The 20,152-nt window shown below is 50.5% G+C and overlaps 6 protein-coding genes across 9 annotated transcripts; 3 read left to right on the top strand and 3 right to left on the bottom strand.

Annotated features, from left to right (window-relative positions):
* Positions 1–113: 113 nt before the first annotated feature.
* On the top strand, positions 114–4,820 carry FOXG_08341 (lon protease like 2, peroxisomal). 2 transcript variants are annotated; one of them, XM_018387231.1, is made up of 4 exons: positions 114–878; positions 934–3,011; positions 3,077–3,246; positions 3,353–4,820. In XM_018387231.1, the coding sequence occupies exons 1-4, from the start codon at positions 410–412 to the stop codon at positions 3,438–3,440; spliced, it is 2,805 nt and encodes a 934-aa protein (XP_018245057.1). In that variant the 5' UTR covers positions 114–409; the 3' UTR covers positions 3,441–4,820. The 2 variants fall into 2 exon arrangements, with proteins under 2 accessions (XP_018245057.1, XP_018245058.1); XM_018387232.1 differs by having other exon boundaries at positions 3,077–4,820.
* Positions 4,821–6,484: 1,664 nt separating this feature from the next.
* On the bottom strand, positions 6,485–6,710 carry FOXG_19797 (uncharacterized protein; the record flags this gene model as incomplete). Its single annotated transcript, XM_018400068.1, has 2 exons — positions 6,485–6,572; positions 6,679–6,710. The coding sequence occupies 2 exons, from the start codon at positions 6,708–6,710 to the stop codon at positions 6,485–6,487; spliced, it is 120 nt and encodes a 39-aa protein (XP_018245056.1).
* A 1,372-nt stretch (positions 6,711–8,082) lies between these two features.
* FOXG_19796 (uncharacterized protein) lies at positions 8,083–10,398 on the bottom strand. 2 transcript variants are annotated; one of them, XM_018400067.1, is made up of 3 exons: positions 8,685–9,840; positions 8,545–8,623; positions 8,461–8,490 (listed from the first exon to the last, which is right to left on the bottom strand). In XM_018400067.1, exon 1 carries the CDS (start codon positions 9,442–9,444, stop codon positions 9,085–9,087), a length of 360 nt encoding a protein of 119 aa, XP_018245055.1. In that variant the 5' UTR covers positions 9,445–9,840; the 3' UTR covers positions 8,461–8,490; positions 8,545–8,623; positions 8,685–9,084. The 2 variants fall into 2 exon arrangements, with proteins under 2 accessions (XP_018245054.1, XP_018245055.1); XM_018400066.1 differs by having other exon boundaries at positions 8,083–8,623; positions 8,685–10,398.
* A 50-nt stretch (positions 10,399–10,448) lies between these two features.
* On the bottom strand, positions 10,449–10,623 carry FOXG_19795 (uncharacterized protein; the record flags this gene model as incomplete). Its single annotated transcript, XM_018400065.1, has 2 exons — positions 10,449–10,570; positions 10,620–10,623. The coding sequence occupies 2 exons, from the start codon at positions 10,621–10,623 to the stop codon at positions 10,449–10,451; spliced, it is 126 nt and encodes a 41-aa protein (XP_018245053.1).
* A 3,049-nt stretch (positions 10,624–13,672) lies between these two features.
* FOXG_19794 (uncharacterized protein) lies at positions 13,673–15,202 on the top strand (the record flags this gene model as incomplete). Of its 2 annotated transcripts, XM_018400064.1 has the most annotated exons (2): positions 14,101–14,458; positions 14,547–15,202. In XM_018400064.1, 2 exons carry the CDS (start codon positions 14,101–14,103, stop codon positions 14,555–14,557), a joined length of 369 nt encoding a protein of 122 aa, XP_018245052.1. In that variant the 3' UTR covers positions 14,558–15,202. The 2 variants fall into 2 exon arrangements, with proteins under 2 accessions (XP_018245051.1, XP_018245052.1); XM_018400063.1 differs by having other exon boundaries at positions 13,673–15,198.
* A 271-nt stretch (positions 15,203–15,473) lies between these two features.
* Positions 15,474–20,119, top strand: FOXG_08339 (uncharacterized protein). Its single transcript, XM_018387230.1, has 4 exons — positions 15,474–17,622; positions 17,676–17,683; positions 17,894–18,092; positions 18,152–20,119. Exons 1-4 carry the CDS (start codon positions 17,012–17,014, stop codon positions 19,107–19,109), a joined length of 1,776 nt encoding a protein of 591 aa, XP_018245050.1. The 5' UTR covers positions 15,474–17,011; the 3' UTR covers positions 19,110–20,119.
* Positions 20,120–20,152: the final 33 nt, after the last annotated feature.

The following is a 20,152-nucleotide window of genomic DNA, read 5'->3' as shown; positions in this document are numbered from 1 at the left end:
TTAGAATATGCTACAGCTTTCCGAAGCTTCTCCGCCGGCTTTTCCTGTGTTGGCATCACATCATTTGATATATAAAAATGATCACCATGACTAGCAACGGGTAGCTTGAACCTCGGCAGGAAAAGTGGAACTACCGCCAATGGATCCCGGCTTCGGCGTTCGCCCCGTGTTTCTCCAGGTTTCCTTCCTTCCAAGGTACTTGCCGCAATCACACCTTGCCTTTCATACGTCGTTCGGCCATCGGCCACTGTATCCGTAGTTGCTTCTGACATCAACAACTTTCTCCTCTTATTGCTTCTATCACGAAAGCAACCTTCATCCTTTTTGCCCTCTTCTTTGTTTCATCGCTTTTTGCATAGCGTTTACTTCATCTCGTTCTAAACTTGTATAATCAATCACCAGTGGCATCATGGCAAAGCCACAGACCGCGAATCTGCCCCTGATACCACTCGCGCGAGGCACCATCCTTCTCCCCGGCCTCGTCCAGCGAATCCCAGTATCTTCGAACCGTCCCGATATTCCTGCTCTGCTCGCCCACGTTTACGAGCAAGCTGCTACAAAAGGCCCTGATACGCGTATCGACAGTATTCCCATCGCCTGCGTTCCAATTTCGTCTCCTCTTATCAGTGGCAATGGCCAGCGCCTCATTGGCGATGCTGAGGATATAGACCCCGCTGAGATTGAGAACGTCCTTCCCGGCTCCGCTAAAAAGACTGACCTGTTCACATTTGGTGTTGCCGCCAAAATCATTGGCATTGATGGAAGAGGAACAGGCGAGTTTGCGCTGCGCGTCGAAGGCACAACCCGTGTCCGAATTGACTCCTTCACCCGCGAACGCCCCTATTTTGAAGCCAAGGTGACATATTTCCACGAAGACTGTAGGCTATTCCATGTAACCGCTTGCCCATCACCTGTAGTTGACTGTTGTTCCAGGCAATGCTACCGATAAACAGACGCAAGACCTGTTTGCTCTCCTAAAAACCCGATCTCGAGAACTCGTCACGATCCTCAGAATTTCCTCCTTGCTTCCTCGAACCCGCGATGGCCCGGTTCTTTCACCAGTCCTTACAAGGCGACTTGAAATGCTAATCATGAGGAAAGAGCTCAACGAGGCTGGTCTTCTTGCCGACTTTATGGCTAATTTGGTTGAGAGCACACATGAGGAGAAACTCGAGGTCCTTGCAGCTCTAGATGTCAAGGTGCGCCTGACCAAGGTCATTGAGTTACTGGAGCGTCAGGTTGGCGGTATCAAGAACAATTTCAAGATCACGACCTTCACCACTATGCCCGTCCAGATCTTGGATCGATTGAACGAAACCAACCAAAACCGAAAGCCAGGCTCGCTACCACAAATCCCTGGCATGGCATTTGTTCCGCCCAATGGACAGATGCCAGGTGGACATGACCAAAACGATGACCAGGAGGCCAATGAGCTTGATGAGCTGAAGCGCAAACTATCCAATGCTAAACTTCCCGCTGATGCTGCCAAGACAGTCGATAGGGAGATGAGACGTCTTCAGAAGATGCAACCCATGAACCAAGAATATCAAGTGACACGCAATTGGCTCGAAACGTTGGCCGAAATCCCCTGGACAGCCACCACGGATGACCGCCTCGGCCCTGATACTCTAAACCGGGCGAGGAAGCAGCTTGACGATGACCATTATGGACTGGATAATGTCAAGAAGAGGCTCATCGAATATCTAGCTGTCCTCAGGCTTAAGCAATCGATCAATGATGAGGTGGAAGAGAAGATCAAGAAGGCACAAGAGGAATTGGGACAGGCTGCCACATCCAATGAGAAAGAGAAGGGAACAGCCGAGGAAGGCTCAGAGATTGAGGGAAGCGCAAAGCCTGAGATGGCTAAGCTTGACATCCTCAAGTCTCAGCGTATGGTGGACAAGTCTCCTATCATGCTCCTCGCTGGTCCCCCTGGCGTAGGAAAGACCAGTCTCGCGCGATCGGTGGCTACAGCTCTTGGCCGCAAATTTCATCGTATCTCACTTGGGGGTGTGAGAGACGAGGCCGAGATTCGGGGACATCGAAGGACCTATGTCGCGGCAATGCCAGGTCTCATTGTGCAGGGTCTCAGGAAGGTCGGCGTTGCCAACCCTGTTTTCCTACTTGATGAGATTGACAAGATCGGGCAAGCCAGCATTCATGGAGATCCTTCAGCTGCCATGTTGGAAGTCCTAGACCCGGAGCAGAACTACAACTTTCAGGATCACTATGTTGGCATGCCGATTGATCTCTCCAAGATCCTTTTCATTGCCACGGCTAACAGCCTGGACACTATCCCCGCCCCTCTGCTTGACCGAATGGAGACTATCTATATCCCTGGCTACACAACACTCGAGAAGCGACACATCGCTATGCAGCACCTCGTCCCTAAGCAGATCAGGGTCAACGGACTGGCCGAGTCTCAGGTTGCATTCAACCAGGAAGTTGTTTCCAAAATCATCGAGTGCTACACTCGAGAATCTGGGGTTCGCAACCTGGAGCGTGAAATTGGCTCTGTTTGCCGTGCTAAAGCTGTCGAGTATGCCGAAGCGAAGGATGGGGGTCACATAGATGATTACCGGTCCGATCTCAGTGTAGAGGATATCGAGAACATTCTAGGCATTGAGAAGTTTGAAGAAGAGATTGCTGAGAAGACGAGCCGCCCCGGTATTGTGACGGGCTTGGTTGCTTATAGTTCCGGTGGTAACGGAAGCATCCTCTTCATTGAGGTCGCTGATATGCCCGGCAATGGGCGGGTTCAGCTCACAGGCAAACTCGGCGATGTGCTGAAGGAGAGTGTTGAGGTTGCCTTGACCTGGGTCAAAGCACATGCTTTCGAGCTAGGTCTCACTCCAGAGCCCACCACGGATATCATGAAGGAGCGTAGCATCCATGTGCACTGTCCATCGGGCGCTATTCCCAAGGACGGTCCCAGCAGTGGTATTGGCCAGGCCATCGCACTCATCTCCTTGTTCTCGGGGAAGCCGGTACCACCAACCATGGCAATGACGGTATGTTATTAGACTCGCTGTGGACTTTAGATGACTCAGTATGCTAACAATATTGTGTGAAACAGGGCGAGATTTCTCTCCGGGGCAGAGTTACAGCCGTCGGAGGTATCAAGGAGAAACTCATCGGCGCCCTCCGAGCTGGCGTCAAGACTGTGTTACTTCCGGCCCAGAACCGCAAGGATGTCAAAGATCTTCCGCAGGAGGTCAAAGATGGACTCGAGATCCTTCACGTCAGGTAAGCTACCCCTTACTTAAAGCAATCTCTTTGTAACACTCTCAACCCTGCTGCCCTTATGCCCTGACGACAGGATTATGGTTTCACTGACACATGTCTTGGATAGCCATATCTGGGAGGCGATTCGTCTTGTCTGGCCAGACTCGCATTGGGCAGAGGACACTAACTACCGAGGCATCGAGAGTCGACTCTAATGCTATGGGCAAGTTGTGTCAGTTGTGCTATCGCCCGTGAATAATGTCTCGCCGGTATACACCAGCCTTCTCTGCATCTTTGAAACGATCCGTGGCGACTTAATCGACCGCATCGCAAGTCTGCCCTTCGAGACGGGTGTGGCCTATCTAGCCTCACCAAGATGGCCCAAACCAGCCCTCTTTGCGACGCATCTATCCGGTTCACCAAACAGCTCTTCGTCTCACAAAACCTCCTCTCCCGTGATTCCACGTTGTCCTTGCCGGCGATTCTAGCCATCGCGCCCTTGCGCACACGCATACTTACTTCTATTCGAGACAGCTAGAAGGGCCTGACTGTGGCGCCTACTGGAGTTGCATGCCTTGCCCCAAGGCGATGATGCATCACGCACTTTCCTCTCATATAAAGTCAAAGCCTGTGCCAGACTGGAACGGTAGACGTAACGCCACAGGGAGCCAAGCGAGTCTGTGGATTTTACCGTGCTACACCAAAACTGAATCGGTCAGGGGGTGTAGAATACGGCACCCGATTTGAGATTTGTGTTTTGGCTGATCTGTTGCTATCTTCCGAAAGTCATTGTGGACGATACTTGCATATGAGACATCAGTACACCTTCGGCAGGCGATTCCCGAGCTAGAGTGTCGATTCCAACAAGCAGAACTTTGTCGTTTATGATCGGCGAATAGAGTCTTCAAATCGGCGTTCATTGTCTTGGTTTACTTCCTCGTCTAGCATCTCTCAACTCAGATTCCATGCCTACACTTAGTACAGTAGATCCAGATATCTTTAGCGTGTCAAAATCTTTCTCAACTTATCCCTCGCTGTCTTGGTTTCACATGTCTTAGCACAAGTTGCCATGTCAAGAAGCTCCAACGAACCCAGAGTTTTGTAACCATACCCAAGATATATTTCGTGACAGAATAGAGATTTCATAACCCCAAGGTCAACAAAAATCTCAGTCCAATTGATGGCAACTAGTCTTAAGAGAGACAGGCCGGCAAGTAGCTTAAAGCTCGGCTCCGAATGTGAAGTATTCGCCTAATTAAAATGTATGCAGCCATCTCTCGCTAGCTGGCTCATAGCTCATCGCGGCAACTTTGGCACATGGCTGCCCTAGCTGCCCAAGCCCTCGGTGACTGAAGGGAGGGAGAGACATCTAGAGAAGCAAGCCTTGACGCCACATTCTCGAACTGACGGCAAGCTGAAGGGAGTCTGGTAGTCCAAATTCAGAGGCATAAGATCGACATCTTGACACTAAAAGTGAGCTGAATCTGGCGCTTCGTCATTGTAAGCCCTGCTCCACTGTTGGCCAGGCAGCCGATCGTCGAAATCAGTGCCGGCTGAAGCTATCCCCATATTGCTGCTCTGCACTTGTTAGGCCAATGCCTTCAACTTCAAGTATCAAGCACTCTTTTATTCTCCGGCTTACAGGGTTAATCCTCTTAATCACAGTCCTATTCTCGATCCATGATGAATAATGTGTCATGGCCTCGGGGTCCGCGAACTGGAGTGGGCTAAATTGCTTTTTCCACGTCGTTAGGAGATTCGATAGCGGCATGACGGCCCCCTCACTTGGGTGGCGCCGTAGATATTCCAACGAGGCGGTACACGATAGCCAGTTCACTTAAGTTCTCATCAACAATCAGATCATAATCAACAAGAAATCTAAAACGCAGGTTCGAATGCAAGACAGGTGCGTATCCTTTCAGCATTGTACCCCCTTTTTTTTGGTTCCTAAATGTCTTTGATGAGCAAGAGCTGCGAGATGGCCTATATCAGAGAAAGAAGCAATAAGACGGTATTCATTTTCATCTCGCAGCACATACCCTCAGACTGATTATGATGCGTGTGCTCCCCGCTACAAATCAGGTACCGGCAATACTCTCTGAGACAATAAGCCACCTCAACACTTCAGCACGCGGTAGTGGGCCTGTACGAGAAATCAAATTCGCGTGGCCATCCTTGCGAGTTCTGAGATCAGCCAAAAGCTCAGGAGATGGAGATGGTACCGCAAAGTGTTGTACGAGATGCTCCACATCGGGAGCCTTGCAATGGCCTGCCATTAACCACCGCCTCATTGTTGTCTTGGTTAAGTCTGTCACAGTGATAGTCATTGCCGATGTGAGCAGATGAGAAACCAAGGAGGCAGTTACCCGCGTGTAATGGGTTGGCACAACCTACAACCACACGGCCGCGTCCCAGGCCTCCGGGCTCGTGGTCATCAAGTCCCCCGTGTTGTACAATACATGTCTCGGGAATCCTCCCTCTGTGGTCCAGTATGCGTCGCCAGAGATCGATGGCAAGTGGCCTAGCATGTTACAAAACCGTTGGCTGGGCAAGGTCAACAACCCCTAGTTTGGCACTATGTGCAGTTGCATTTCTTGGGTGTCGAAAGGCATGCATCCTTTGGAGGGACCTGTCCCACGAAATTGCAAATCTGCATCAAGTCATCATAGAATTCCCACTCAAAACAAGGTACCGTTCTCGAAACGGAGAGGAATATTTACGCCTGGTTGGTCACATTAGGGGTGAGTATGAGACGCTGATAAGTTGAGGTCTCGTGAGATGCCCGAGACAGACTGGAGATCCTGTCGATCCCAGAGGGAGCTGAGCACCTTGAATCCTGCCATGTCTTAATGCTATTATCTTGCCATTGCTCAGTGGATATTGGATAACATCATCCATGCTGTGATATGCATTCTCATGGGTCATCCTCTCCACCGCTCACAAGCTATCGATTCTACAGGGTGTCAACAACATGGGCAGGCATCTGGCTGGCGCAACATAGTGCTGTCTGTGCGAGGTGACGTACGGTATTGCCGACCTGGGGGCTAGCAGAGATGAGATAGTGCTGGCCTAGTCTGAATTTGAAGCTTAATCCCCAGGGTTCATAATAACCCATGACATCGTGCTGTCATATCATGTTCTTCAAGGCCTCAAGCAACAGACCAGCCGCAGAAACCTACGCAAAACTAGCGCTGCCCCTATCAGAGCACGACGGCACCAGCCGTCGTGGTCAAGGCTGACGACGGGCCGAACACTCTGTTCAAGAAGAGTCCCAGCTTGAGCAAGCCATGTTGAAACTGATAAACATCACATCGTGGGCAAGAATATCGACGCCGACAAAGAACATTCTGAGCCTGTCAGTTATGTTTTCCTCATGCTAATCGTCTCTCAAGAAGCCCAGACCCCTGGTCGACAGGGTCTGATGAGATGAATGGCACCCCCAGATGATCGTACAGTAGCTGGCAGCCAGCCTGCTGGAACTTCATCCTCATAGCGGACTCGGCTCGGCTCTGCCCAAAGTGTCAAAGGGCCGTGCCAGGGAGAGGGGCCCGCTCAAGCTGCCGGGCACATAATCGAATCTTGGTTGAGGGTTTCAAACATAAGTGAGATGAAATAGACGGATCCTAGAAATGGAATGGCTCATGACACTGATGGTGTTTACAGTTCAGTCATTAGCTACCATTTTGCGGGGATGGGGCACCAATAGAAGCAGGTGTGTGAGAAAAGCCACAACAGCTCTCGTTGAGCTGCAGTGTCTTGGATCCATGGGCAAAACAGACTGTGGTCGCGACTCTTGGAGTCGTACGATGGACGACATCAAGTTGGCTATAGCCGCAATAGCGCTCCCACGAGCTGCATGAAAAGTTACTTTTTTTTTGTGCCGTATCGAAGGCGTTGGACATAGACTTTGATGGTTATCAAGTCCGTGGCTCAGGCCCATAAGTAGCAGGTCGATGGTTTGGCATGCTGCGGCCGGCCCAAGAGGGTAGTTCGATGACAAGCGACATCTCCTGGTCCTGTAATCGCTACAGTAAAAGTCTGCCTTCGAGTGTGGTCAATGTTGTAACTACCCTGTCCTGTAACTACTACACTGTGATTAGGGCCGCTGATGAGGTTGGTTTGCTTGCTCATGTGGAGAGGCGGACGGGGGTCCACTGCCATGTGTCCGTCCCCTACCCGAAGTGTCCACGAGCTTCCTTCCCAAGAGGCGCGTATCATTGCAGGGACTGACCTTGCCTTATCCTAGTAGATACCCTAAAGCCGGGAGAGCCAACATGAGGACTGTGCCATCGCTGTCAAATCCCCATGTATGCCTTTGGCTGAACGCCACACCGAAGTAGTCTGGATAGGATGTGGTTGGCTGGTTGCGGCCTCAAGGATGTCGGAAAATTCTCAGAGTCAAGTTGAAAATGTTGGGGATGAGCAGGCACGGCATTGGAGGCCTTTGGTAGCGGCACTGGCAAGCTGAAAGAAGATGATGGTCAACGTCTGGTCTCGTGCTAAATCTCCGCTTTACGGCATTCTGAAATAAAAGACCCTAGTGGTAGCAGCCCGTACGAGCGATGATACTGTCCGATACATGATCTGCAGTGCCATCATCGCAAGCAAGGATCAGGCTGGTGGTTGCTGGTGCTTCTCCATTGCTGGCGGTTGCTAATTTCCGCACGTTGCTAAACCTGACCGTTGGCTTGGTAGGCCAACTGATAGGGTGCGGACGTATCTCTCTGAAGGGACCAACGAGAGGTCAGGCTCATGGCTCTTTGGTGATTTAGTTCTGGGTTAGGGTTCCCTGCTGTCGCTGAGTGATGCAAGGCGCGTTTTCACATTTCCCCGCCTGATCAGGCAAGCGGGTGGGTTGATTGATTGATTGATTGATTATCTGCAAGGTCGTAAGCCGTTTTTCTTTGGCACTGCCGATCGGATCAGACGCTAATAAGCTGTCCATACGGCTGGTTCTCAGGTTCTAATCCTATGGTATCACTCGGTCTAACATTGGTAAAGGATATAGATGGTATGATCAAATTGAAGAGACATTCCGATGGTGCTGGAAGAGCAAAAGGGCTCCGAGTTGGTAATTACAGCATGGAAGGCCTAGACTAGACCCCCCACCCACCTCGTATTTGATATCCATTGTACCTATGTATTGGCTCCTGCCGTCTGCTCCTTCTCGGACAAGCTAAGGTACTCCTGCTATCATCGGGTACCTAGGAAAGAACCAAGAGCACTTGGCAATCCCCAGGGAGCAAGAAAACTTGCGATGTTAAGCTACGGTGCCAAAATTAACTGATCTAAAGGCATGCGAAGGTGCACTAAACTTACCTAAGTCTTTTTTATGACTTAGAAAAGAAGTCCTACTTTTTCTTTCGATGTCTGTTAGCTCATGAAGTAAAGTGGTAGGCTATAGCAGGTCAGCATTGTGATATTATCTGTCTCGAGTTTCAGCTCTATCTGATATTCACCTTCATCCCTGTCCATACTATTATTTTCGCTATTATCCACCAGCGATATGCTTCGGAAGCTACGTGATCTTGTATGGATCTGTATAGTTCACCACTAGTTGGGATTGTGTTCGTTCAATTGCAGATCGATATATGCCCGGGCGCCTCATGCCTTTCCGAGGGTTCTTATTTGTCCCTTGAAGTGTGTCGCTCTGATGAGATCTGACGATCTCATGCTGTGTACCCAGCATATTTACACACGCATCTCGCATCCGGCGCCTCTTTCGATGTGCAGGTTGTCGCACCGAGACTCAAGGAGAATTTGTCTCTAGCAAATGCAGTGTAGGGTAGCATTGCGGGCTGCACACGCAGAAAAACGAACACAATCCCTGTCAAGGAACATACATAATAAATCAGGCTATCATCCAATGACGGGGTGCCCGTCTCGCCGTCCTTCTGTGGTGGAGCTGCCCTGCTTGATCGAAATGCCCTCATCCCTCGCAACTTTTCTGGTTCTTTGGTGGTGGACTTCCGACTCATTGGGCAGCACCAAAGACATGGCTTGGCAGGCTAAGTGCCCATGCTCAATGGTGACTGAACCGTATTTCTTTGGACGTTCCAGACCTTTTATTTTGCCACGATAGGAGCATTTCTTCAGCAGGTGTCTTACACCGGTGTGCCACACACGCCTACCATGTCCGACAACATCCGCGTCATGAAACTCCCAAAGTTGAAGAACAGAAGCAGAGCTTGCATTGCATTGCCTTGCATCGCATCGCATTGCGCCCCTTCTTCTGCCTCCGTCGCAATGGTCACACCCTGACTTGCTTTTCCTGTCTGAGATTCACACGGGAAGCATCGCTAGTCAGATGTGATAACCTTTGCGTCGGTAGGGGGCGTCGCAACTTGAAGGGATGAACCGCCATGTTCTGTACCGAGAACTTGGATCGATGCAATGGTCTCCCTTCCCAATGTGCTATAACCTTTCACGTCCAATCAACGCTTTTTAAACTCGAAGCCAAACCGAGTCAGAAGAAACGGTACTGCTGCATGCCAACGTCACAGCCAGCACAATTGCCCGATAGCTTGACCACCGCTTCGCTAGCTTATTAACAGCCTCCGTCGCCGCCACCGATATCCACACCGAACCATCCTGCCGGTAGTGCCACTTTTTTTTTTATACGAATAACCTTCCCGGAGATTTCTTTCAGGAACAGAGCCGAAGCATCGAGCCAGCCCGCCTTGGCAATTGGGCAATGGATTGCGCTGGGTGTATGAATAAAGCCAACAGCGAGATATGGTGACTCAGAAGAGGGGCGAGTCTGGATTGGAAAACCCGATGGGAATGGGCTCTGCCTGATCCTATCGGCCAACTCTTACCCATTTCTAAGGCTGTTGTTGTGTGGGTGAGACACTCAAGAAAACCGGCAGTGTTGACTTTACTGCTTCAGCCTCTTTGCAATTAAGACCTACGGTGAGGACGTGACTCGTCCCATCAAGCCTGCTAGACATGGCCTAGCAGCCTCCCATGTCTCAATAGTGAGGGCTAGACTCCAGCATACCGAGAGGCCCCTACCTACTTGGCTAGGTACTCTTTCAAGGCTTGGCCGACATACATACCACACCACCATGCTTGTCAGGTCCGTCGTGGGGTTAACAGCTGAACAGGGGTCGACCGTTATTCATCCTGTCGGCGCGATTGGAGAAGTAAGGAATAAAAACGAGAAACAACCTAGACCTGAGCTTGAAAGCTCCCAAATATAGACATAGCGCCTGCCATCATCCCTAGACACGCCAATAAATGTTCCAGGGGAAAATTGATGGCGTTGGGCTCTGGACGAAGTATTTGACGGCTTGATATGACGATCGTGGCTTGAACCTTGCCCACCAACCAACTTCGTCATTGCCTACCGGTTCTGGATCATGTAAGAAAGGGACTTGTAAATGCATACATACGCATCGTGAAGCCATATCCCAGCATTTGGTTCGTGGCTTGTTAGAGGTTGCTGCCAGGGGTGCCTGGAGCAATGTAGCCCTCGTGGTTTTACCACAATGGCACAACTGTTGGTGTCTAGCAGTCAACAAACCATTACCAACATGTTCTGGACCACAAGGTACTTCCCCAGTAAGCTGCATGAATAGACAGTCGATCTCTACAAACTATGCTTTTTCTTCCTCATCTACCTTCGGAGTATATGTGGCATCAGATGTGTTTGCCACAAGAGTCAAGCCAGATACGATCAAAGTAGTGGATCTCAGGCGATGCCCGAGTTCTGAAAGAGCTCCCTGCTGCATGCAGTAGAGAAGAGAAGAGGGTTTTGGTCCATGTATCTATCCCTGCCTCGTGAGCGTTTCTAGACCTTGTATGATAGATCACACGAGTTTCGGGGTCTGAGCTGAACAAGAACTGCCAGAGCGTTCGTAATTGTCCCCCCTCCCTCAATATTGTTGTAAATCGAGGCATTTTCAGCTTTGTCTTGATTCATCTCGTGTTGAATCAGAAGACATCAGACATTGACTGTATGTCATTGACTACCACGGATAGGAACATCTCGTACTGATCGCGTGCAAGTGGACATAACGACGACTAGTTTTGGGCTCCTAGCCAAGTAATGACCATTAGCCAGTTTCGATGTATCGTCAGTCTTCCAACCATTTTTGTTAGCCGTGGCATCTTTGCTTAGGCGCCATGGTTGTCATGACCAAGAAACTAGGGGTAACTGGTAGGGGCCAGACTTTGGCTCGGGGGATTTTTAGCCATTGGGCCAGAGCTGGTCTGACATAACGGTCGCAACTAGGCCCAACACAGACTCGCTTACTGCAGTCAAGGCCAAGTGACATGTCACCAAATATAAATTTCCCTGAAGCTTGAATCTCCCCGAACATAGTCAGTTGGTATCAGAACCATTACACTGCCATCCAGCCAGGAGAACATACCCCGAGGCGATTAGAAGAACTACGCCCCAAGTTTTGGCAAATTATAGCATGCATAGAGTGAGACCCTGTTGCAATATAGCTGCGTGACCCTCTTCTGTTGTATGGCGTGGGAGGTCAATATGCCAATTCGACATATTAATCGAGCTTTAGACGAGATTCCAGAAGCAGTCCGTTGTGCCACACCTTGAGCTAAAATTATGACCAAAGGTACTACAGCCAATACACTCTCCTCCATACATAATACAACTTTGTCTCGTTTGTGTGTATTGAGACTGTGCAAACGATTCTCCGTCTTCATCGAGCTTGCATGGTTGTAATGTGACTTTCTGGGGTGATAGTGAGGAGCGGCCGCTCGGAGGAGGAGTGCCGATGTAGAGGCACGACAACGACGTCGAAAATTAGTGACGGCGGCGGCGGCGGCGCAAAACATCCTTGGAACCGGAGATTTAATCATGGCCGCAGACGTCGACAAGATGCGATAATATGCACTGGTGCCCATAAGCAACATGGCTCATCCCGTATGCCATGCGCATGCCATGCTTGGCCCGCTTGAGCGACAAGGGTATTTATCTGTCGGGGCCGCCATCACCGCAAATCAAGCTCAACGATTAAAGATCTAGCGCTCACCAAGACGGAAAATTTGTCTGCGTATGTGTCCACGATGGTACTGTTGCATTCACTAGATGGTACGGACTGCTCCTTTTCCTGTGTGCGCAGTGTAGGGTCCAGATGTATTCCTGCGCAATACCTACCTGATGGAACTCGGAGTGGTCGGTGGGATCGCACTAGCCAGTAGTCAGCCGTTTATTAAAGGCTGCAGTAGTCAACAGCAACGTCATGAAAACTTGATTAGACGCCAAACCACACAACTCGAGTCAGTTTCGAAGCGACTCCATACAACAGCTGGAAAGGAAGACAGGGTGTCGAGAAGACCAGACGACTGAGGCAGCCAGGTTCGGATGTTTCCCTTCACGCTGTAGCTAATTGAAATGAAGGCCCGCCCAGAGCTTTCCAACCTGACACTATGCACCTGGCAGTGACAGCTGCATAGTGGGGGGAAGAAATCTGCTAGCAGAGGGAGCCTGAAGAGCTGCTTGCACTCCGAAGATGATGTGAAGCCACAGCTAGCATGTTTGACCATCATAAAATAAAGCCTGCTCTGACTTTATTGATAGGCAAGTGCATCTGGATCATTTGTGAGGGCCTATGTCTGTATCATCGAAGTATCTACTCCGTACCTGTGAGTTGAACGTCTGCATAGCACCTTATAGTGAGATCTGAGTGTCCCTCGTCACGGGCCGGACTGCCACCCTAGCCACCTTATCGACTCGGGATGTTCCTAATAGCACTGGCTCGGAGTCTTCGAACCTGTGATGCGTCATCAACGATCCCCTGGATCATGTGCTCGGTTGCAGAAGAAAAGGATGCCCCCACAAGATAGTGGGAGTCGATGCGGCGTATCGTCTTGTGTTGCTCACCATGTTGTGATCCGGCTCCTAGGCATGAGCGAGTCTCGAGTCGAAAACGTATTGTTGAAGAACTAGAGGACAGGGATCATACGTGGTACAACTGACTGGGGCTAAACCTTGCACCCTGACACCAGATCTCACGGCATTACGCGCCTGGATTTCTCGGCATGCTGTAACGTCAGTATTTCGATGCACTGTTTATTGGGAGGCAATAGGAGAAGAATGTTTGTACCTACACATGAAGAGACTGCGATATCAAACAAAGGTTAGAAAAAGCTAATCGGCGCCGGCCATGGTTGGAGTTGAGCTGACTAGGTAGTTACCTTAGGTAGGTTCCTTCCAATCTAAGTTGGAGGTAAGCACGACCTCGAAAAGTGACTGGGTTAGCAAACCCAGCTGCCATGGATGCAATTACCTGTTGTAGAGAACAATGACAAGGCCCCGTGTCAACCAGAAGGCGCTTCCCTCAAGTGGGCCCTGTCTCTTGATTCCTGTCTACAAGCTTCACCAAGGGAAAGAGGCGAACAAGGTATGAGTGAGGCCTCTACATGTCACGGCGATATCACAACACTTACAAGCTACTAATCTATCTGCCATGAGAATTGTGACGTAAGTATTGACGAAGAGCAATCTACACCAAATCTTCTCTATTTCAGGGATCAAGACCACCTGCCACAGTACAACCAAAGCACCTAGCGCCTAGCACCTGGCTCCTTGGCCATGTCATGTTCCTGTGAGGGTCCAGCCACCTTTTCCTCGTCTTCCGCGCCGCCCGTCGCTGTCGCTATGTCTGGCTAGATTCGCGATACTAGCCTGGGGGCTAGGTGTCCCATGCCCCAGGGTCCGATATCCCAGGCCACTGGGGCTTGTTTGAGGGCTGATGGACGTTGAACGTTGCCGGCCGGAACAATAAAGCTAAACTTGTCTGAGCCAATATCGCTTGGATCGCCATCGCCCCAAACCCCAAACGGCGCTCTATCCTTCTCCTATCACGGTGATACAGTACCTAGTGGGTTAATAAAGCGTCAACTATGTTCAGACAAGCCTCACAAGATACTAATAAGCGAGGCATGGAGCGGAAAACTCCCGACCTCCATTTTGTACAGGCCCAACCCGCATCTCATCTTGCTTGGCCACTGTTTCTTGCATCACCATCTATTACTTGGCCCCCGTTTTCAGGAAACCCTAGCTGCAACCTCGGCCCTGCGCCCCTGAGTTTTCTCCGTCCATACCCCAGTATCAGGACGACAGGCCTCTCTGTATCCGTACCTCAGTTAGTTCCTATTGCAGTCGCAGGCATCATGAATGGCCTCGTTAATTCGGAGCACCGGCCGAACAATCGCTACCGATTTTCACAACGTGGCTTTGCCTTCAGTTTAAACACTACCTGTACTGGAAACCCTAAGTCCACCAAGAGCACCAGTCATGAACGCCAACAACATGAACTAAAGCCACCGCTAACATACACGCCCTGAAGGGATAGTGTAATTAACACCCCGTATTGCGGCCAACCCGTGAAGCTTGCGAGACTTGGAGCTTTCGGTACCTGAATTTGTCCCTATCAATCATGTTTATTATCGACAGAGGACAAGTTTGTGAGCCAGTCGCATACGAGCTCCACCTTGGCCTTCCTGTGCACATCCGCGTGCAATGAACTACACTGTATTTGCGCAACTGATATGCGATGCACAGCGTCGACGTTAAATGTCTATTCAAGGGCGGAACAGATCAGATCTACTAGTAATATGAGGTCGACACTTGGATTCTCTTGGGGTCTGAAGCTCCCAGCCACGAACATCGTGAAGGGCACGATCAATTAACTACAACTCAGCCCACTTGCTGTGGCCCATGGGCCATCAATTGGCCAATGCCTTTCTGCCCTCACTCGACTTTCTTCGACTGGCCACTCGCCCTGTCCCAATGGTTCCTGAGAGTCTATCATTCTTTGAGCTTCCACAAATGACTTCACAGTGGCTTATCTTGGTCGTGAGCTGTGGTGTTTCCGGATTTCCTGGACAAAGTATGTCATGGGTTTCGACAAAAAGTGCTTTCGAGTTCTGTAATCACTCGCATGCTGCTCAATAACCAACAATCAAACAAACGTCCATACCCTAGTTTGAACTTTGTAGTTTGGCTGACTACCATGATCCTTGGCCACGAACGCACATATGTAAATCATGTGTCCTTCTTGACTTACACCGTTGTAGGGTTACCAAGCAAGTTGGCACCAAGGTGCTGGTTGGGTCAGGTTTGCTGGGTTCTCAGGGTTTTCCTTGTCGCACCCCTCCCCCCCCGGCCGGGCGTTGAGGTCTCGACAACCTTCATAACGGGCCACCAAGACTATCTCCACAAGCCCTGAAGTATACACTCAGGGCCCTAGTCTAGCTTGCTTGGACTGGACTGGACTCGGCTGGGCTGTCCCATTGCGCGGGCCCTTACTCGACAAGACAAGACTCCAGTATCGTACCAGGTCAAGTTTGTTAACACCTGCATTTACATTTACATCTCTGTCTTTCGTCTGAGTCTTAGTTTTGGTCTCAGGCGTAGGCTTCTGTTTTGGACTTAACGTTCTCGACTTCATCCTTGTCCCTGCTTTCTCCTTGCTCAGGTACAGGTACAGATACAGATACAGAACTTGTTACTGCTTCAATGGACATGCTCGTTGCTTGTCTTTGTTGCCCTTCTCTCTCAATTCCGTTCATTCGGGACAGCCGATATCTAACCCAGCCAGTCGGCGCGAGCCCGACTTGACTACGGCGGCTCTCTCACTCCATTCAGCGTCTTCCTCGACCGCCCTTGTTCATCTTGATCTTGCCTTGCGCCCCCGCTATCAAAATTGAAGAGCACCCTCCACCGATTAACAAGAACCTCTCCCTCGGTGCTCAGCGAGAAGCAAAGACTAGAAGGTTGTAGCTAATATTGCTTCTGCTTGTTCACACTATTACGTCGCCTATACCACTACTTCCAACTGATATAACGCCCCAATCACCATCACGTATTCTGTCTTATTGCTTCCGCGCCAAATCTCTCACTCTGGTGATCTTCTGGCGCATATTACAAAGACCAAGGCAGGCGGAGAATTCTGGTTATGGAAATCTACCGGAACCCTTGATTGACTTAGCAGCCACTCTAAAATCCGAACCAGGGTCCTACTGCCCTGTCACCAACCCTGATCCATCCAAGCTGCATCTCAGTCGCGCTGCCACTCAGAGAGAAGGTTTTATTGCATACATAGTCTCACAAAAACCAAGCGTAGGCCACCGAACAGTCTCCGTCCACAGCCCGATCACTTGTGTTCACGGCCTCCCGGCCAGCAAGGGGCCCGAATATACTTACTCACCCGGTTCCGCCTCTTAGGTTCCGGCCCTGAGTATCTGCGGTTGGCCGCTTCCGTCTCGACCTCCCAACTGCACGGCTTGACGCTGTATCACCAGGACCTCTCCAAGATCGCATCTTTGTAGTATCACGGTGCAGCATCTCGTCTCACGCCTCCTCGCTTTGGCACTCGCTTGTCGCTTCTTTGATCACTGACTCGCTACCGTTGAAGTGTTCCTTCACAACCGTCAGCCTATCATCTCGAATGCCCTTGGTAACTTCTGCTCCTCTGCCACCTCAGCTCCGCAGATCTTAGAAGCGGGGCACCTCTCCATCAAGATCAGCTACAACGACCTTACAGCTCGCAACTCGAAAGAAGGGGTTGTCGGACTGGTAAGAAGCTGTTGAATTTGCACCTGGAGCTTAACAAGAGATACTTCTTTGTCCAGGTCAGCTAGATCTTGACCGGTGGTCATTGACGACAACTGGAAGTTAGCTCAGATCAAATCTGCTTGTATCGCAAAGACAGATCAAGACGACAAACCCAGAGTGTATCTTTGTTGTTTCTAGCTCAGGGTTGGAGTTCCTGTCTGTCCAGCCAACTAATCCTGTAGCAACTTTGCCCTCATGGTCATCAAGGGATCCGTCTCCGATTCAGCTTCCGTCCCGCTCGGCCAACGCCGCGGCATCTCAGACCTGGCGCAAATTGCCTTAGACCTGGCCTGGGTATCCGAGAGCGCAGAGCAAGACTCTTTTGCTCGATATCGAGCATATCCCTCTCCACCCATGTCAGGATCTCCGCCCCTCCCCCCGAAGCAGCCCCAAGACGCTGGGGATCGAGGGCAAGCACCAGCGGGTTATTCAGCTTCTAGCCAGCCCGACACTTACTGGGGCAACTCAAATCAACAATTACCGACTGATCGCCGAGGACCTGCCAATATGCAGACTGCGCTTCCTAGATTATTCCAACCAGGGCCCCCAGACGCACCACCGTTTTCATATCGAAGGACAGAAGAGATCGTACCTCGACCTGTTTCGTACATCCAACCAGGGGGACCATCTATGCCCCAGTCATCTGGTTATATTCCTCCAGGAATTCCTGGGGCACCTTCGTCTTACACGTCATCTGTTCGCCCGTCAGTGGTTGAGAACCAGCCCATGACTTCGCCAAAATCGCAGAGGAAAACGAAAGGTCATGTGGCCTCTGCATGTGTCCCTTGTAAACGAGCGCATCTTCGGTAAGTGGTCCTCTATGTGTCCATATGAACTAGCTGTACTAACTCGTGATTAGCTGCGATGGTATGTTTTCGAGATCCTATTCCTTTACGTTATGTTGTGGAATCCCTTTCTTTGCTCAAGAATCCTCCAAGATTGAGAGATGATGCCAACTTGGCCAGTCCACGGCTGGGTCTCTTGTCGATACCTTGGCTATGGCCAAGCGGAATGCACATATCGATATACGCTTCTGATATAACTTCGCAAGGGCAAGGAGCGCTAATACATTCATAGCACAACGTCCATGTTCGAGATGTATCACGAATGGGAAGGAAGAATCATGCGTGGATGTTCAACATAAGAAAAGAGGACGACCGCGACTAAGAGACGATCGTGAAACTCGCTATGATCCATCCAGATTTCCTCATCCGCAAGATACTACAGCAAGGCGACCATTGAGCATATACCCTTCGGGCGTTCCAATAGGACCTGGGTAAGTCGGATGATGTGACTTACTGGCATTTTGTCGAAGTGCTAATGATTTGATAATAGGGAACATATGAATCCGAGATATCCTGAGCGAGGGCCCAATATGGACGCTCCCACTTTCCCACCCCCTTTATCGATCGGGCCTCGAGGAGCAGACCCTGTTGCTTTCTTGAACATGAAGATGGATTTTGCGAAGGCATCGCCAGCTTTTATGGAAGCTGTAGGCCATGTGGAACTCCAGGGACAGAACTTGGCGGATGTCGTTGTTCCTTCGGAGAGGGAGAAAGTTGTGTCGATTAGAAGTCAACTGATCGAGGAGCAAACACGGAAGGAGCCGAACTATTTACCCCCAATCCTTTCTCGACTCGACCATATCATCCAGGGACTTGGGTTTGGCGCAGAGGATATCGGACGCTTCCAACTCGACCGAAATGAATACCTAACTTTCAGAGCTGCTGATGGACAACCGAGACAGTATCCCGTTCGACTCGGACTCGAGAAGGAGGGCTCGATCTACGTCGTTGTCATAGTCCTGAGCTTACCACCCCGGCATGCGTACCCTTTACCTTCTTCGCCTGCCACCAGAGAGGCTTCGCATGCGTATGGTTCTCAGCCGCCAACTCCACAGTCTCTGTACAGGACACCGGTGCCGCCAGGGCCACTCTTCGATATGCCCAGAAGTCGATTCAACGAAGTCCCACTGGTATCTCGACCGGCTGCTGTTCCCCCAACACAGTTGCCTGCCAACATAAATCCTGGAGTTGCTGCTGGGGCGGGTTCAACTTCGTATGCTGCATCACCAAGTCATACAGAGTATGGAGGACCCCCGTCATATAATGTTCCCCGAAGCGAACTGCCCCCTGCAAGCGTGTATCGACCTCAAGCAGCTTTTCAGCTCCCACCAATTCGAGCTCAGCCAGGACCAGAGCAGCCTCAGCCACGGACACGCGAGGAAAGGTCCAACCGAGTTGATATTGGCGGTCTGATCGACAAGCCCGATGACCCTGAGCGGCGGCGATAAGTGTTGTTGATATTTGCATAGATGGAAGTTGGATCATGTGGAGCGTCCAGATACATGGCTTGTTTGATTTTTGTTGTTTTGATTTTAGTGCGGCGGGATTTTGTGTCTACCAAGACACCACATGTACTATAATCCTCTTGTTATGATTGTGTCTTGTGTATCGTTACGTGTATGAGAGCGAGAAAGGAGGGTGAATACGGCCTGGTGGTGTCGCTGAGGCATCTGTGCATTTGCAGCCGGCGGCGTTAGGTTGGGGAGAGCGACAACAGTTTTGCAATGTCGAATATATCCATACAGTTGGGTTCAGCTAGGCTAATCTTTGTTGTTAGACAGCTTTGTGTGAGCAGAGAATTGGGGTTTAGTTGAGTTTGAATGCGTTGTGGTATGTGAAAGAACGGGCAAACGAGGTCAGTGATGCGTTGTGGTGGGACTGGACATAGAATAAGGCCGGCGGCATGTCTTGCCTGGGCTTGAGGAATAAGACTCGGCAAAACAGAGGAGAGTGAGTCAGATTATGCAAGAGGAAAAGAAGAGGATGTGAATACCGGATGCGATACAATGAGTAATAGCACGTGTTCGGTAACACAGACAGAAGCACAGGCATGAGCATTACGGGTGCCAGAAGGTGTTACAGTGCGGCGCTGATGTGATGTGACAAGGACAAGGACAAGGCAGGCCAGGGAAGGGTATTTAAAAGCCAATGAGAAGTGAGTGCAACGGATATGTGCAGCACAATTCGGATATACACAGAATCATGGATCCAATAGAAGGATGTGATGTGCGAGTCAATACCCAAATCTGGCTCTGTTGATGTGCGATTCGCAGGGGGTTCCTGGGGGGCGTGTGCGTTTAAAGAGATGTATTCAATGTTAAGGTACCTTGCCTAAATTTTTAAAATTAAATATTCTCCGAGTCCTTTAGTTCATCCGCATCCGCATCTGCCTGCCGCACCGTCCGCCCCCCCCGTTATCCGTCCGCGCATGGAACGTTACGGCAGTTGGGGAGACGGCAGACGGGAGAAGGGGTGGACACTCCCGCTTAGG

This window comes from Fusarium oxysporum, chromosome 2 (assembly GCF_000149955.1).
Source record: "Fusarium oxysporum f. sp. lycopersici 4287 chromosome 2, whole genome shotgun sequence".
Taxonomy (NCBI): Eukaryota; Fungi; Ascomycota; class Sordariomycetes; order Hypocreales; family Nectriaceae; genus Fusarium; species Fusarium oxysporum.
This window is presented reverse-complemented; position numbering and strand designations above follow the sequence as displayed.

What these genes read in the sequence shown, in the direction of transcription:
- FOXG_08341 (XM_018387231.1), top strand. Translation starts at nt 410, where the DNA reads ATGGCAAAGCCACAGACCGCGAATCTGCCCCTGATACCACTCGCGCGA. An exon ending in GACATATTTCCACGAAGACT is followed by an intron (nt 879 to 933) that starts GTAGGCTATTCC and finishes CTGTTGTTCCAG; the next exon opens with GCAATGCTACCGATAAACAG. An exon ending in CACCAACCATGGCAATGACG is followed by an intron (nt 3,012 to 3,076) that starts GTATGTTATTAG and finishes TGTGTGAAACAG; the next exon opens with GGCGAGATTTCTCTCCGGGG.
- FOXG_19796 (XM_018400066.1), bottom strand. Translation starts at nt 9,444, where the DNA reads ATGCGATGCGATGCAAGGCAATGCAATGCAAGCTCTGCTTCTGTTCTT.
- FOXG_08339 (XM_018387230.1), top strand. Translation starts at nt 17,012, where the DNA reads ATGGTCATCAAGGGATCCGTCTCCGATTCAGCTTCCGTCCCGCTCGGC. An exon ending in GGCGTTCCAATAGGACCTGG is followed by an intron (nt 18,093 to 18,151) that starts GTAAGTCGGATG and finishes ATTTGATAATAG; the next exon opens with GGAACATATGAATCCGAGAT.